This window comes from Chaetura pelagica, unplaced genomic scaffold, assembly GCF_000747805.2.
Source record: "Chaetura pelagica isolate M959 unplaced genomic scaffold, ChaPel_1.0 scaffold399, whole genome shotgun sequence".
In the NCBI taxonomy this organism is placed as follows: Eukaryota; Metazoa; Chordata; class Aves; order Apodiformes; family Apodidae; genus Chaetura; species Chaetura pelagica.
In genome coordinates, this window is record NW_009970719.1 from 1,247,138 (window position 1) to 1,265,310 (window position 18,173).

Below are 18,173 nucleotides of genomic sequence, written 5' to 3' on the forward strand. Positions count from 1 at the left end.
ATGAACCGAGTACTGCTCAGTGAGCCACGCTGCCCTCACCAGCAGGCAAATTTCCTTCTCGGCCTAATAGTCTAAATGTTTAATCCAGCATGAAAAAAATCTGTTCAATCATAGTTAGGAATTGAGCTCAAAATCCATCTTTAATTTGCAACGCTGTACTTGAATACTATAGTTTTAACTGTAGAAACATAGAACATTAAATTCTGGCTTGAGACTTCACCAATACCTGGAGAGTTACAGTTGGGCTGTCAAACGATTTCAGATGTATCTCTGGAAATGCTCTGAGGTTTTATGAGCTTAAATAGATCCATCAGTCACGCTTTTAAGACAAGGTTAGTAGCCTACTTTATTTTTTCCCTGGGGTACATTAAAAACAAGGCAATAAGATAAACATTTTAGGTGGATATAGAAGTGACAGACAAGAAAAACAATTAAATGCGAAATATTTGGACAAGTTTGGACAATTTGAAGTCAAACTTACTAGGAAAGTTATCAAATTCAGATAAGAATGAAATAATAATTACCTTTAGATATTAATTTCCTTCAACAATGCTAATATTTTGTACTGTATTTTAAAATACTTCTGCTTGGACAACATAAAATCTTCTTTGAAAATGCCCCTTTTCTGCTCAAACACTTTCATGAGAGTGGGCAGCACAAGTTGCCAATGTGCTAAACAAAGATCCCTTTTATAATAAAACCCACTGATGAGAGGACTCATCTTTTCTTCTGGTTTCTTTAAATACCCAGGTCTTGTTCTGCCATTCAACCAGTCAGTGAACCAACACTGAGGCAACTTAAACATTTTTTTAAATTCTGCTCCTTTAGTCAAGATTTTAATTAAGTAAAGCAATTCTCCAAAAGAAAACACAATCCACTTGCTATTCTGTGGCAATGGTTCCCGAATTCAGGGATCAACATCCTGCCACAAACGGATATATTCCACTTGTCATACTTGTTTAAGAAGCTACAGATTAGGATGGCCTCATGTCTGTGGGGCAGACACTTTATTAGCTGTAAAAAGAGAAGGGAGTAATCAACCCTCCATTTTTATTCTAACCTTGGTCTGAAACAGACACAGAGTTAGAGACTTATTCCTGAAGGAAAAAACACACCGCATACAATTCTCAGATAAAAATAATCAGACCATAAAGCAACTCTCAGAATTCTGCAAATTTTACTTCAAAGTAATGTGGCAAGCTGGTGGGTATTTAATACATTGCACACTTGCATGCAGTTTTGCCCTCAGCAAAGGTACCTTTCTCAAATGTTTTATTCTACAAATGTAGAACACAAAAGATGCCAAGAGCTCAAAACTGAATGGCACACAACAACAGCATGATGGGGCTCAGATGTGGTCAGATATGATGTAACCGGGCAGAAAAGCCTGAGTAAAAAAGGTGTTTGGCACAGTCATTGGGTTTAACTTTCCATGATTGGCTTTTGTGGCTGCTTAGCTGTCAAAAGCTAAATGCAAGACGGATGTAAAATATGACCAAATCAGATTAATATATTACTGTTAAGTATAAACAAAACAAAGAAAATCTAGATACATTGATTTTATCACTCAGGCAGAACCCCAGCAACACATACAGACTACTTCAGAAAATAAAACTTTAAGAATAGACACTGGAAGCACAAAAACACAAGATGATATTCAAAATCCCCAGAATACAAATTGTTCACTGTTGCAATGGTGTGGTACAAAATTGCTGTTTGCCTGTGAGTAATTTTCTTACTTACTCAGATGATTCATATCCATGAGAGTACTGAGCTTGTTCTCATTTGTACCCATCAATCTTTCAGCCGTGTCAGGCACAGCAAGCAGTAAATCGTCACCAAAAATTGTAACCAAGCTGTACAATATTTTACACAAATAAACTCTTTTCAGTCAATTCCTCTCAGCTTAGTGGCCTTTTAAAGGCAAGAAACAGAATCATAAACCACACACTGCCTCAGGAGACAGGTAAATGAAGAGAAAAAGAACAAATTGTTATGCTGTTAAAGAAAAAAAATACAGTGACGAAAATTATAAGTAACTTGCTATTATGTCCTGAGGAAACAAACTGGAATTCTTATTATTAAGCTTTTATAAGCTTTTTGCTGGAAGTTTAAAAAAAAAAAATACTAAATTTGAACAATGCAGTAACCACTGGATTCTAATTTATATCTGCACAAAACTTGTTTAACATTTAAGTGATGTTTAAAGGAAATTGATAAAGTCATTACATGAACAATAATATACATTGGGTAAATACTGGAATTAAGGAAAAGCAGTAAATATCTGGAAATGAGAGAAAAGGAAATTGTTATCAGGGCCTGTAATAGTACCTAAAGGTAGGTAGCTGTATAAAAAAAAAAGTAAGTCAAAGTGCTTTCTGGGTAATCAACAGACAGAAAAAGGCACGTCTAGACACCAATTTACAAAAGTTGGTGGGATGAAACATCTTTTCTACTCTGTAACTGTGAAGGAAACCTAAACACTTAAATTAGCCTAGATGCTGAAAATAGATGAAAACTTTTACCCAGTAATGGGTAAAGTGAGTTGAGTTGAGTGAACTGAAGAATGAAAGCTAAAGTAGTAAGAGTGAATTGGGTCCTTGTAGCATATTCATTTTAGAAGAACAGAAGAACTTCTGAAGATCAGTATTTCTGGAATGAAAACTACAAACAATGATAGTGATAATAAACAACAAAAAAAAGTTTGCATCTGTAATTTTGTTTCCTGTGACAATTACTATATATAAGAACTAGACTCTTCTTTAATTTCTCCGAATTCATGTAAGGCATTTCTAGTTTAGAAGCCTTAGGTGAATGGGTTTTAAAAAAATCACATATCACCAATTATGAGAGGCTGAATCCACATTAATGCCTTCAGTGTGTCTATCCTGACCTTCTTACACTCATCCCTTCCTTCAGCTACATCAGCTCCTAGCTGATTTTTCTGATACGTTCCAAACAGGAGGTGAGGAAATTACCATTTAAACTACTGCCTTCAAGAAATACTCCAGCTCTCCAAAGAATAAAGTACATGGTTCCAGTGCATAGCAATTACCTCTAAAATACCTCAAAGTTCCCTCAGCAAAAATGTGAAGAGACATTCATCATTATCCATTTTCCTTTGCTTCAACTCTCATTACAACTTCCAAAATAAATCCAAGCTTTCAAACACCAGAAAGTAAGCTGAGCTTACTACAGCAATCTACAGTAACCCGAAGACCAAAATTTACAGATTTCCTCCCTCTGTTTTCTCAAATATTGTTTTGATAACTATCAGCAGTTCCAAGTCCACTACAACACAAAATGAACACTTGAACCTCCTCACCAGTGCATAGCTCTGAACTACACAAATTCTCATTCAACCTCAGACTCAGCAATAGATTAGCAAGCACAATTACAAAGTCCTGAGATACTTTAGAATCACGTCTATTAAAAGCTGCATTCACATGATGTTCATGGGGTTTCAGCAAAGCCAAGCATGTTTTGCACAATACAACGCAAATATCTCAGCTCAGTCCATCTCCCACTCGGCTCACCCTGTCACCTTTCATCCTTGACTCTTAACTAGCAGTTGGAAGCTTTTGCAATTGATGTACAAGAGTCTGCTTCTACCTTCAGTCATTGCTCCTGTGTGGCTGTCCAGAAATCTGACACTTTCTTTATTGTAAAGTGCATAAGCACTTACTGCACTTCCTCACAATCACCACCAGACAGGGAGAGTGGAAAGTTGGCAGAGGGTGAATTAGCATTCTTGTAGTTCCTCTCATTGCACCACACTCAAAAAGATGAACATCCAGGAAGTCAAGATGAACTAACAGCAGGTTAAGCTCAGTGCACATGAACTTTCTCAACTCTAAATCACAGAATTTTAGGGGTTGGAAGGGACCTCTGGAGCTCGAGTCCTGTGTTAAAAATTCACTCTTATTTTTTACTGCTTATGAACAACATTGTAAGCACTCTGGAGAAAAGTTGTGGGGGAAAAAATGTTATCAGTCTTACCAGAAATTAAACCTTAAGTATGACATCCCATCCAGCCTCTTATTACTCAGGCTGAGCTCTACAGCAAAAAAAATCAACATGCACAAAACAACTTGTCTTGGAGTCATGTTAAGTAATTTTTTCCACCCAATTCAGAAACATGTCTGAAGAAAACAAATATATATATATATATATTTATAGCTGAAAAAACCCACAACAAATTTGAAAGAGAGTGAATATCTCTTCTATCTAACAAACTAATTGGTAAAGAACTGATCTAATTGCCACTTAGCTATTTCTGTTCTTGCACAGATTTTTAACATAATTAATGTTATCTTGCATTGTTTTTAAACAACACTAGCATCGTTTTACTGCTTTAGAAGAGCAGAACTATCATCTCAAATTTTTGCCTCCACAGTTCTACAATGATATTGCTTGAGTTCTTCCTAAAACTATTTTTAAAATAAATAGGCATCTTTATTAAGTTGAATTATTTAATTTCATTTCCCACTGTAAATGCACTTATTTCTATATTCACCCATTTCACATCCTTTGCCTTTAAAGGAAATGGATTGTATTTCTCACCTCACGCATCAGAAAAGCTATGAAACTAAACTAACATTTCAGAGAACTTTGATAGATGTCCTACACTGCTCAGGGAAATCAGTTATGATGTGAATCAAAAGGCTACTTCAACAGATGACAATGTCCACATTAAATATCAACTATGTTCTAGATACATAAAATATACTTATTACATTTATTATTTAATGTGTGAATGTTTCCTTACAGCACATTAAAAATTGGTTTGCTCTTCTCATAACACTTGTGTTATATTTTGCTTTGTTTTCCTCCCAATTCAAGCCTGCCTATCCTAAATCAATCAACCATGTCCTCTAATGTCTCTCGCACACTGAAAAACAGATCCATCAATACCAATTGTGTGAAATATGATTAAGAGTCTCATTACATGATTCTTCTGAAAAAGTTCTATAAAAATTCCCAAAGAAAATGTCATATAACGTCAATCACTGATAACTGAGCCTGCAGTAATTCATCTGCTCAATGAAATCTACCTAATACTGGTTTTTAAGCATTTGCCATGCAACTAAAACGAATCCTGTAAAATGAAAAGGTCAGCTATCATTCCCTATTTAAGGGAATATGCAGTTAAAGAAATCAGGAGGCATAAAACAAAAACTGAGCAGCAAAACATACAATTTTATGCACAGTCTTACTGTTAGCCAGGCAAATTCCACCAAACCTTTGGTGTTTCTTCTTGGTGTCAGGCAATGACACGTGACTACGCAGCCCCTAAGACCTCTTCAAACCAATGATATATGCAATGCATTTGTTACACTGCACAGTTAATACAAAAAGATACCACTTAATTAGAATCTTCAGAAATAATGAAAATTGAAAAGCTGCCCTACTGCCTAGAGGACCTAGAGATGTGATATTTTGTGCACATTTTTTAAGAGTTACTTGGCAAGAACAAAGTAATTTTATTGACTGTAACAAGGCACAGGGTTTTCATTATTCTCACTCAAAAGAAAAAGCAATATAAATGATTGCTGCTAACAAGATCTTGGCTGAACCTGCATCAAACCTTTTTTTTGTTGGTAGTCAGAATTTAATAGTATAATGTGTCTTCCTCAAATTTCTGCTTAGCTGCACAAACATAATTTAAGACACCAGGGAAAAGGACAGACAGTAGCACACTACTGCTAATGAGTTGCTGCATCATCTCTAAAAAGGCCTGTATTCAGAAGTTACACTGTAGAAACAAAATAATTCTACAACTTTCATGTGCAACCCTGCATCAGAATAAATAAATAAATAAAAAGAACAGTGAACTACTACAGCTACAGCAACCTTATTAGTTCCAATATTTCAAAGTAAATGAGTTGTCATAGGTGTTCCTGAATACCAAAATTATTGTTCCCATTGTGGCAGAAAGCAAGAAACTGAATTGTAAGGAGAGGAATCTACAGTAATGTATTGTCTGTCCTAATGACAGTCACTCTTAAGCAGGCCAGCCTTTTGGAATATAAAGGCAGAAGCATAACTGAAACCAGATTTCTTCCCAGCATCGCCAGTCAAACACAGAAAACTATGAGTCACATTTGCAAATTTTGGCTTAAATTTGTTTAATGCATCTCAGTGAATGCATAAGCCTATTGTTCATGTCCTTTGATGACTTTAGCAAGTGATATCAAAAGCAAGCCCAAAATAAAACTGGAATAAAAGTCAGTTAGCTCTTGAATTAGCACTTTTAGCTACCACAATATATTTCATTCAGGAAGGCAAAGCTTCCTGTGTGTAGAAAAACCATGATCAAAACTTTGACACCTTTAAGGACCTTACTTTTAAAAGCATAATTCATACAGCAACATCAAGACAAGTTTCTCACCTCAGTGCATATGTGCCATAACTAAATAGTTGTACAGCAAGGCTTAATCTAACAGAACTGGAGTAACAATATTAGTCATTACTATAATTAGCTTACTAAGAAGCCACTTATAATATGACATAAATGTCATTAGACACTGACATCCAAATGTTCCAATCAATAGTAAACTACTACAATTATCTTCTATTCTGCAGCATAACTGCAGATAGATACTGGTTATGAGAGAAGCCTAATGCTGAAATTTGAAATGGATCATTTTAGGAAGGTTTGTACTAGATACCTTTCTCTATGTGACCTATTTTATGAGGGTTTGAACTAGATACCCTTCATATCTTCTAAAACAATCCTATTTTTAATTATTACTATAAATCCTGTTTTCCATTAATATTACAGCATAATTTTGCTAGAAAAGTACTCTTAGTTCCCACTAATTTACTAAACTACTTAGTTTTAACTACTACTTTAACTACTGCTTAGCTCCCACATATTGACTAAATTATATTAGACAAAGGCCAAAGAATAAAACCAGCTCACTGACCATTTTCCTTTTGTTTTCCTTTTACTGATAAAACCTACAAAAGTAATTAAACACTAACAATTTGCTAAATAAAAGAATGACTTGACTAACCAAGGTTGTGCTAATATGGCAGTCAATTGTCACAGAAGCTTTCATAATGAGCTGTGCTCTGCCCTCCACCAGTCATCTCTGCTGGAACAAATGCCTTTATTAAATCATCTATTTTATTTTTAGTAGTCTATATTTGACTGTGCTCATTTATGCTTTGGCTCTTCCTTCATCTCCAACAAACCATCTCCGTCCAAACTAACAGACTATGACGACACTCATTGAGGTATCCCCATAAATGCTATAGGCTGGATACCTATCTCTTCTTGGTCAAAATCTAACTGTTAAGGTAGATTCTTAAATGCCAGGTATGAGCGCTCCTGAAAATCCAGATGGAAATTTCGTAATGGGCCCTAATATTCAGTAATTTTCATTACAAGTGGGCTTTGTGTACATTTTTTGCCTAATTGTATAGGTGGTGTAGCTTTATTACTTTGGTAGGCCAGGTTCTTAATTCAGTAGTAGCTAAGAATGATCCACATCTCTAAGGAGATGATGATTGATAATTTGATTTTTGCACACATACACACACAAACGTAACATTGTGTGTGTGTGTGTATATATATATATAAACAACAGCTGCAGCCTACTGGTGAGGAATATGTTATGGTGGGCTCTAACCATTACTTTTCAAAGTGGACTACTTTTACAAAGTGGATTCACAAAAATGTTTTGACAAAAGCTTTCAAAGGCCTTGAAGGCAAACTAGGCAAGAGAGAAAAGAGGAAAGATTAGATCTTTGGCTGGATAAATAAGTGACTGAATACATAAAGCAGTGAACAAGAAAAGAGCATGTCAGTTTTCACAGGGACTGATGATTCCAGCAGAGCACCTCCATCTAGGCTGTTTAACATACCCAGAGTGGGTTTCAAAAAGGGTGAGAGCAGGGCAGCTAGAATGTCCATTGAGACAAAGCTATTTGAGGTAGTAAGAACACAGGCAAAATGTGATAAACTAAAAAGACAGCATTAAATGAGCAGCTGGTTTCTAAAATGGCAGCTATAAAATTAGCATGTGAGTATCTTATGAAAAGTCATGCCAGTGCTCAATAATATTAAAAAACAGTAATCAAAGCTTAGAAATTCTCAGGCAGGAGAGAAAAAACAACAGAAATCAGCCCTATGCTCATGCAGAAATCTATGTTTTGCCTACTGCTGCATGCAATCCTTCCACCCTCATCTCACAAAAGACATGCTAGAATTGTAAAAGCTTCAGAGAAGGGCAAAAAGCATCATCAAGAATATGGAACAGCTTCCCTTTAAGTAGCATTTGAGTAAGTCAGAAATTTCCAACCTGGAAAAGAGATGATTGAGTGCCATGAGAAGAACACCTAGGAAGTGATGGTTCATTGTATTTTCCAATAGAAGAACTAGAAGGAATCAAGTGAAAGTGGTAGAAATCACGTTCAGAACAAAGAGTAGTTCCTCACACAACAGGCAGTGGGCCACCTTGTTAGAGAACACGAAGGATGAGAAATCTCACACAGGCTCAACTGGAAAGAGAATAAAAGCTTGCATGAGAGACCTCAGAATTCAGGATTGCTGAATAGAGAGGAATCACACCCTGCTCAGGAAATGCCCCTGAGCTGAAAACAGCTGGGAAATTCTCAGGGATGCACCACATACATTTAAGCATGGTTTTACTCTTTTTTCTCTAGGCATCACAAACGGCTGCTGCTAAAGCAATGAGACAATTATTCAACAGTGTGGCCAGTTTTACATTCTCACCAAATCCTGTTATGGGCATCTTCTTCTTCTGAGGCACTACCTATTCAGTGGTAGATAGAGAGGCAGATTAATTCATTTATCACTCACACTTTAGGTCACTCAGCAAGAATGGATCAGGACTTGGAGAAGTTTTAGATGTCTGTTAGAGACCAGGATGACTTAAGCAGATTTAACTCCTGCCAAAAATAAGCAACGAGAAAAATGTTATTAAACTGTTCAGAACATTCAAATGCAGAGTTTCCACTGCTTAAATTCAGCCTTTCATTATATGAAGGCCTACTACAGTGATGTGAATCCAACTAGCCAACATCACATTTCAGTCTACTAAAACAAAGTTGCTAACCAGTTGTAAAAAAAATGGCACTGTTGAAAATATTTGTTTGAAGAAAGGTATTCTCTCTAAAACTTCTAACAAGAATGATGTGTAACATAAAAGGCAAAAGAATGTGCACTATGATGGGCTGCTTCTTCTACAAATGAAGGGGAATAGAAAAAGCCCTGAGGGAGCATGCAAAAGAAAACCAGCTATTTCAGTACTGTTAAAACATCCTAACACTAGCTATATGTACAAGTTCAACATACGGATCCTGGTTTTAGCTCTTCAGCACTCTGGCCTCTTTCTTTGGATGTTTCTCATTAAAATGGTATGTGGGTCCTATTCACTGAAGCTAAAAGGCTTCAGTGGCTTCAGTGAGGCCACCCAAATAATTCACTCAGGTGGTTGAAGCACAAGTTGTTTTCAGCTTCACTACAGCCACAGAGTAAGAGATTTAATTTTTCCTGAGGTTGTGTCAGAAGACACTGATTGAGACTGCAGTGACTGTCTACTGCCTCCAACAGTGTTCTGCAACGTAAGACTTCATCACCAGACTGAGAAGCAAATCAGTATGAAGCATTTCTCTACCATGGGCACTGAGAAACTGCAGCTGAGCCCAGCCCAGCTTCAGACCACTTGCTACAGCAGCACTGTGAAACTGAACTGCAGTTGCCTGGAGCCAGCAAGGAAGATGCTAAAGAAAATTGGCAGATGCAGCAACACGGCTGCAACAATTTCTCTTCGTCCTGCTTTTAAACTGATAAAATGCATCAGCTGAATAGTAACCAAATAACCACATTTTTACACCACTAATTTAATCAGGGCATAGGAGACTGTGGCTCATTGTTTCTATCTCACTAACTGCAGAGTTGATTCTGCTACTTACTCATGGGCGCAGTTACTTAGCATATAGGGACTTCAAAAAAGAAAAAGAAAAAAAAAAAAAAAAAAAAAAAAGAGAGAATAATTCACAGAGTAAGACATATTTTCTACCACCCAGCAGTGGCAGGATTGCAATTAATTTACATACCATAGGAATTGCAACAGAAACATATTTACTCTGACAGTATAACAACTGTTAGGAATTTAGAAACAGAAAGCAGAATTTAGAAAAGTGAAGATTCTTGTAAATTTTTGTGATAGCACCCACATTGCTGAGCTGTGGAAGTTCTGTCTGCAGGAAAGGAACATTGACTCAGAGCCTCATGGAAGAAATACCTATCCACTGCAAAGAAAAGGATGAACAAGGTAAAATAACCCAAACACGTTCCTTTACTTTGTCCATTTTGAAAGAGGATTAAAATACTTTGAAAGCTTTAAAACATTTGCAAACCATTTTTGTGTAAACTTCATGAAGTAAAAACCTGTTTTCTTCAGACAAATATTACACAAGCCACTTCAGGCTTGTCCATGCTAGATTGTTTCCAATGATTTGATTAAATTTTGTCCATTGACAACACCTATATCAAGCAAAACATTAAGAAGTGAAGGAATGTGGTGTTTTCTTGACACTGAACTGTAACTGGGCTACTCAGTAATTAGTAACAAAACTCTGTACTTAAATATTTATATGATGCTAGGAGTACAACTGTAAACAACAAACAAAAAAAACAGTCAGACAATTCAAATATACCTTTTTTGAAGCTGCCTCAAATTTTAGGCAAGTTTGTGTTTTTTTTCTCTAATGGGAAACAAAAGCCTGTTGCCCAGGATCATGTCTAAGATGGCTTCTTATTATCTCCATGGATGGAGATTCCACAGCCTCTCTGGGCAATCTGTGCCAGTGATTGAAAAGCTATCTGCATCATACAGTCTTTCACACCTCAGGGATTTGTTTGTAAAAAAAAAATAAATAAATTCTCTAACCTCATCTAGAAACAATGCAACATATTGCAAAATATGAGCAATCAGCAATGTTGTGTACACAAGAAGAAATTACCTGTTGACAGGGTGGAAAGATGGCACAGAAAAAACCTGAAAACAAACTGCTTAAAAATCAACTATGATAGTTCCAAGTACAAAATCTGTATGCAAAATTAACCTCCACTCATTCATTTCAGGGAAGATTTTTCTAGGAATTCAACACGTTCTTTGTAGAAAAAATAATAGAATATTATTGACATTTTAAAATCTATTCCAGATAACTAAGATAATTTTGTTCATCCAGATTGCATGGCATATTTTTGAGAAAGATCAAAGTCCTGTGACTAGAAACCCAGTCAAATGAAAAATAAGGGAGAAAGGAGTTGTTCTTACTGGAAAACCAATGAATTTTGTACAAGAGAAATCTTGAGGTTATTTAATTACCTGCCAACACTGCAAATGCCTACTAATGAAGTCATGCAGTAACATTTCATGTTGCTCCCAGAGGGGAAAAAAGAAAAAAGAATCTTTTAATTGGAAGTCACGTAGCTTGTTAGAGCTATCACAATGCACACATACTAACTCAACAGCCTTGTCTCATGGAAATAGACAAACAGCAGATAACAGCATGTCCTCTGGAAAAACGTTGCTCTTTGTGGCTTTAAAAAAAATTAGTACAAATACATGTTTACTATTTAGCATATGAGTCTTTTAGGGTATGGACTTAAAATACTGTATTCCATAGCTGATTGTGAAAGAGATCCTTCAGGAGATACTGAAGAGTAAACAAATTGAAAAATCTAATTTTCAACTGTCTACTCTTGTGGCTTAAGTCTGTATTTTTAATTCAGTGTTTCTAAGCAATTTCCTAAGGGATTTTTTTAACAATTCAAAACAAAGACAAACATTCTGCTGTACAAATGTAACAAACTCCCAATGCAGGTGCTATGCTTAGGATTTAGATTCCAATATTTCAGCACAGCTAGAGCTACAAGACTAGCTCTACCAACTGGAAGAAAGGATGGTAGACTGTTATCCTAAAGGGCTGGCCCTTAGAATTCTGCTGAAGCTTCAGCTTCATGAAGATTTTATTCCAGGCAACAATGCCAAAGAAAAAATGATAAGGCAACCACTGTCTGAGCTTTCCACTCTTCCACATACTCAATGGTACAAATGTAACAAACTCCCAATGCAGGTGCTATGCTTAGGATTTAGATTCCAATATTTCAGCACAGCTAGAGCTACAAGACTAGCTCTACCAACTGGAAGAAAGGATGGTAGACTGTTATCCTAAAGGGCTGGCCCTTAGAATTCTGCTGAAGCTTCAGCTTCATGAAGATTTTATTCCAGGCAACAATGCCAAAGAAAAAATGATAAGGCAACCACTGTCTGAGCTTTCCACTCTTCCACATACTCAATGGCTCAAAGTCCCCCAGTCTACAACATGACACACATTTAGTTTTCCTCCTAATGTGATAAAAAACTCTTATTTGCAGCAAAAGAAAGAGTGACAATTTGAAAAAAAATATGCTGTTCAGCTGACTTGTTACTCTCATCAGTAAAACACTACAACTTCAGAAGTAGCTCCATCTAAACTGAAGTAGACACAGAACACATAGAAAACCATAGAAGGGCCCTGCAGAAAGCAAATATCCAGTCTCTTGCACAAACTGTTTCACAACAGTGGAAAATAGGAGAAAATAAATTAAAAAATCATGCTGATTCATTCTGATAGAGCTCTATGTAGAATTGCACATATTTCTTGAGTAGTCTGTGAGATCACAAGAATTGCTTGGCAGCCTCTCCAGGCAGATCTGAAGGCAGGCTGGTATATTAATCAAATCTATGAGCCATAGAAACCAGAAGCTATGGTAGGCAAGTTCTTTGTGTCACACTGATGGGTAGTGTTGTCATCTCAGTTTTATTCAAGGCAACTCCAACATCTGATGTTCTCAGAATCTCATCCACTGCAGTCCTGCACTTATATGGAAAAAAATCCCACAAAAAATCATGAAAGCTAAGTTTCCCATGGCAGTGACTTCTGAAAGATGCGAATCTGCAAGGTTCTTCCAAAGACTCCTTCAAGAAAATCCAGGAAAACCTAAAGGTAGAAATCATCTTCTGTGATATTGAGAGTTAAATTTGAAGCATGTGAGTCTGTACTTTATGACAGAAAGAGATCTGACATGCCCAGATGGCAACTCACTTAATGATAAATAAACCTGCTGTCCCTCTTTATCTGCCCATTTCACTGACTCTGAACAAAGTTTGGCATCATTCTCCTAAATCTTTAAATGAATACTTGAGTAGCCCAAATAAGGCAACTACCCCTAATCACAAAACATTAATAATCTCAGCTTAAATGCAAAATACTATTGCTTTTTAATCAGCTCTTACTTTTTCTAAATTACTAGAATTAGGAACACAGTGTATAGTAACTTTTTTGCCATCTTCCTACAGAACATGAATCTCATTTCACAGTATTCTAACAAAGCTTTTTCTCCATCCATAATGCCAATTTTTTAATTTCAGAAAGCATGAGTTCTGTATTTATAGCTGATACCTGAAGTCTGAAGAATATGTACTACTGAATTATAAAAAATTGTAGGGAGATCTAATTACTAAATGCTGCAGAGATCTTGTTATTTTTTAATAGAAAATACATACATAATTATTAATTTGATCTGTTGTAGAACTGTGTTGGGTTTTTTCTTTTCTGTAGGGCTAATTTGCAGTAACTGTCCAGCAAATGCCAAGTAACTAAATTGGAAATAACAGAGTGAGTCACAGTGCCCCAGATCTCAAGGTCAAGCAATAAATGACCAAGGTAGAAGCAGTTTCTCCCACACTGCTTGAACACTGGGTACAGCTGCCCATTCTACGATGCTTCCAAGCACAGGGAGGTCTGGAAAGAATATATATCTCAGTTGCAGGGGAATGATATGGCATCCTTATCAAATATTTGTATCAAACCAGAAGCACAATCCTGTAGTATATCTATCATCAACAAGCATATATAGCACTTGGTAGTTCTAGAGCCTCCTAAATCTCTCTCTGTTCATTGGGATAAAAGGGAAAAAGTGGTAAGCAATCTGTGCTAGACCAGGCCAGGGCACCATGACAAAGCAAGACCAGTGGCTATGGCAGTACAAAGTCTGCAGCAGCAGAACACATAAGCATGTAGACAAGCTCAGAAAATGAGCAATCAATTGGCTCAACATCATCACAGGGAAAATAACATCAAGGCTGATTGTATTTCTTAAATACACAGAATAAATTAAGTCTGAATTCTAACCAAGAGAGAGAGACAGAGTTGATAGGAAGACAGCAGTTATTCTCAGGTAATTAAGAATTCAGAACAGCTGTCATACACTGTATTGCTATTGTAACAAACCAGAAAGGTCACCTTGAAGAAGTTCACAGCACTACAATTACAGTGAGGCAAAATATTAAATAAACTGACTTTGTTAGAGGAAACAGACCTTTAAATTAATTTCAGCTTTAGTCTCTGAGTAACAACAAGATGACTCACACTTAAAAACACCAGTCAGCTAAAATGCTATAAACACACCGACATTTTCAACAGGTCCATTATAATGAAAGTTAGTAGAACTGCTGTATATGAAGAATTCTCCTCCTATTAGAAAATTGTATTTTTCTGTTTCTCCAATTTTAGCACCTGCGTTGAACTTTCCATGCTGAGTGTCTGAATTATATTTCCCAGGGAATATTTTAATCTTCATCTTCCAGAAACACTTGTTTCTGAAAGTTTTATTACACTTTAAAAATGGCCATGGCCTCCTCTTGGAGAGTAACCACTTACATTTCTACTAAAACCCACTCTCAAGCTGTCTTAAATTGCATTTATTAATATTTAAATTATCTCTCCCCATTCTCCCATTCTCTCATCACAACTGTCCCAAGTGTCTGCATTCTGCAAAAAAAAGAATCTTTCATTTTTTTACTTTATTGAGGGATAAGATTCATATAAAGATGTGTACTGCTGCTCTCTATTAGGAGGGGGTAAAGGAAGACCAATCATAAATAATGATAAAAAACTTAATTATGATCTTAGCATTTCTTTCCTATGACAAGTATGTGGATGTTTAAAATTGTACACTCTACTGAATGTGCAATAATCCTGAATTTTTCTATAGGCTCACATTTGAAGCTTGATCAGTATGATTTCCATAATAATTCCTGCCCACTCCAGCCCTGCCCCCACACCTGGGAATTTTTAAATATTATTGTAAGAAAATAAAAAAATGTTGGACTTACTCGGAAGTAGTCACTGCAGGCTGCCAGGACTGCTTTATGTGCATGGAATTTCTGCTCTTCAGCAATAAGGGTGATATCACAAAGTATGCCATCACTTCTTTGTTGGTTCAGGGCTGCCAGGACAGCATCATTATGGGAGCTGGACTGACAAAGCCTCTGACCTGTCAGCATTTCCTGAACACTGAGAGAGAAAAGGGCAAAGATTTTGTAAAAAAAAAATACGGAGGAAGCAAGCACGTTGTCAGAAACTTTTTTTCAAGGTATGATTGTTTGATCACTCTTGGAAAGACAAAAAAGTCATGAACCCTGTCAGGCAAAAATCTTTATATGGTATGGACATCACAAGAACAGAACAGTAAAATAGAGTATTAGGAAACTTGATTATATACTCAAATTTAAATCCTCAAGTGTTCTGATTTTTGTTTGCTGCACTGGAAGTCAGCTGGACTCACAGGAATAGTTCAGAATAATTTTTTAATTAAGTGAGAAGAATAAAGGGCCCAGGTAAATGGAGCAACAGAAAACTTAAGTGGCTCAAACTGATGTATTAGTGGAAAGGAGCATGTATGTATGGAACTAGTCCTACTAAAAAAAAAATAATTGAAGACTCATCATCTCAGGTGGCTGTTTAAATCTGAATCTGCATTACTGAATATTTTCAGGCCATTCTGGAGGAAAAGATGTTTGCTTTTTTTTTTTAAATGCTGAGGCCTTTCACTACTACTATCTCCTTGTATGAATACACGTCAGGCAGCCTAGGATTGCCTGATTGCAGTTTCCTTTTCTATAGGAGAATAAAGAGCAATATAACTGTTAATGCAAGCAGAAAAAAAAAAAATCAAATAAATCTACAAATATTCTTTGGTACAAAACAATACAGTTTATTGGAAATCTGTGAGACTATACCAATTTATAATGTCCAAGAATCTAGGTCCATATTAGAAGGGGAGCTTCTAGAGAGTCAATTCAGAACAAATCAAAGCAATTTTTTTTGTTTTTTTGGTTTTTTTTTATTAAGGGATAAATAAGCTATTGTCTTTCCACTACAATTTTGTAATCAACCCCATGCACACACTGTGCAGCAGTTGTGTGGCTGCTATATTCTCCTTTACCATCAAACACATTCTTTGTTCTGCCTGTCCCACTCCTGCACCCTGAGCCTCTGTAAACTAATGCAGATCTGCCTTGCAGACTGTTTGCTCCTCCCTAACCTCATTTTTTAAAAAGACAAAAACTAAGGCATTATGTCTAGAAGAAGGATGGCCCAAGTGGAATTAGACAGGAATAACCTAAATTTCACCCCCTCTCTAACAGTTTAGGTTTAACATATGGACTTATGCTATATACATTTCAAAATGATTAATTCAAATTATTATTTTACCTCCTTATTCATTTTTCCTTCAGCTGTTCTATTTGTGGAACCCCACTGATATTCTAAATTACAATTATCAATAAATGTAATTTGTTACAATACAAGGGAACCATTTCTAACAAGTATTTCCCAACTTTAATTTCTATAGTAAAGTAACAAAATCAAACTAGTGCACATATAATAAGCTAATTATACTTAAAGGCAGTTTTATGTTTTTATTAGCTCCTCTCCCAATGCTGTGAACCAAGACCTTAATTCCTCTTTCTTTTTTCACCATCATTCAGAGGTGAATTTTCACCATCATTTTCAATCAAAAGAAAATAGAGGGACTAATTGTGGGGAATTTTTAAATGTTTATCTGTGTGTATACATATATACATATTTAAAATCAGGCAGCTGCGGTTTTAAGTTGAGCTCTATCATAATCCTTTTTTTCAATTGAATGACCAAAGTGAAAAATTGCCTGTAATACTTGTGTTAACAGCATTAACCACTTGATCCTTAATGCCCCTTCCAACTCAAAACATTCTGATTCTATGAACATATGAAGAATGTATACACATGCAAGACAATTCAGCTGGAATTTATAAATGAAAAAAAGACTGAAAAATAACATGGCCATTTTGTCTTAATATAGTCGGTTGATAAATTCAATAGCTATAAAATGCAAAGAATTTCCAATTCTCTTCTGCTGCAGAAGCATGGCAGGGAAAGGGAAACAGAACAGGAATTAAATGATATCCCAGTAACATCAGGTAGATCTCTGAGCTCCCAGATCAGACCAGGGGTGTTAACTACTCCATAAAACAGAACAACTACAAGCTTATCCAACTAGTGCAAGGTTCTACTGAAGAAAAGCAATGAGATTAATTAATTCTGCTGAATGTTCTGCCTGAAAGTGTTCTCAGAAAATAACTAAATTATAAATATCAAATTCTCTGATAAGACAATGGACAATATAAATAAAAGAGAAAGGCTAGATTGGAAAGATTCTGTAACAGGGAGACAATGGGAGATTCTGGAGGAAAAGAAGATGAACTTGCAGAGAATGCTTTGAAGACATTTCGGAGAACTGGAAAAGTAGTAGAACACTACACACACCAGAAATTATCACCAGCCACCAATTCAGATGCATGAAAGTAAAATACCAGTTGTTTCCACAATTAAAAGTTCCAAGTACACAGAAAAAGACACAGCAGAGAACATATGAAGAGGCTGTGGGTCCTAAATCAATCCCAATCTTGCTTCTCTTTGTTTGAGATAAGTGCCCAGAAGAAAATAACAGTTTGCAGGTTACAAGATGGATGTGTAAACATAACCCTAGATGTGATCTACCCAGTACTGTACCTCAAGCACCTCTCAGAAGGCATCTTTCAGTTTTGCTCTTCTGAATATCAAAGCTTATAATCCTGTAGGGAAGGCAGCAAGCATTCCAGCTAGAAAGAGAAAAAAGAAAGAAACATTAGAAGTCATAGCATACACAGCCTCAGCTTTAAAGATCAATACTTTCAGGATACGTAATTCAAAAGCAACTTTCTTCAATTCCTCCATTGCCTAAAAACGTGCCATATGGATTAGTTGCATGTGAAATTTTGTTGGCT

At 36.1% G+C, this 18,173-nt stretch overlaps 1 protein-coding gene across 5 annotated transcripts in view; it reads right to left on the reverse strand.

The window, feature by feature from the left end:
- Window positions 1-17,942, reverse strand: part of KLHL32 (kelch-like family member 32) — a 90,237-nt gene extending 72,295 nt beyond the window's left edge. For all 5 annotated transcript variants that reach the window (XM_010006314.1, XM_010006313.1, XM_010006312.1 and 2 more), the window contains exons 1-2: window positions 17,920-17,942; window positions 15,201-15,381 (exon numbers count right to left, since the gene is read on the reverse strand). In XM_010006314.1, coding sequence (XP_010004616.1) covers window positions 15,201-15,381; window positions 17,920-17,942 — 204 coding nt within the window. The remainder of the gene's footprint in view (window positions 1-15,200; window positions 15,382-17,919) is intronic.
- Window positions 17,943-18,173: the final 231 nt, after the last annotated feature.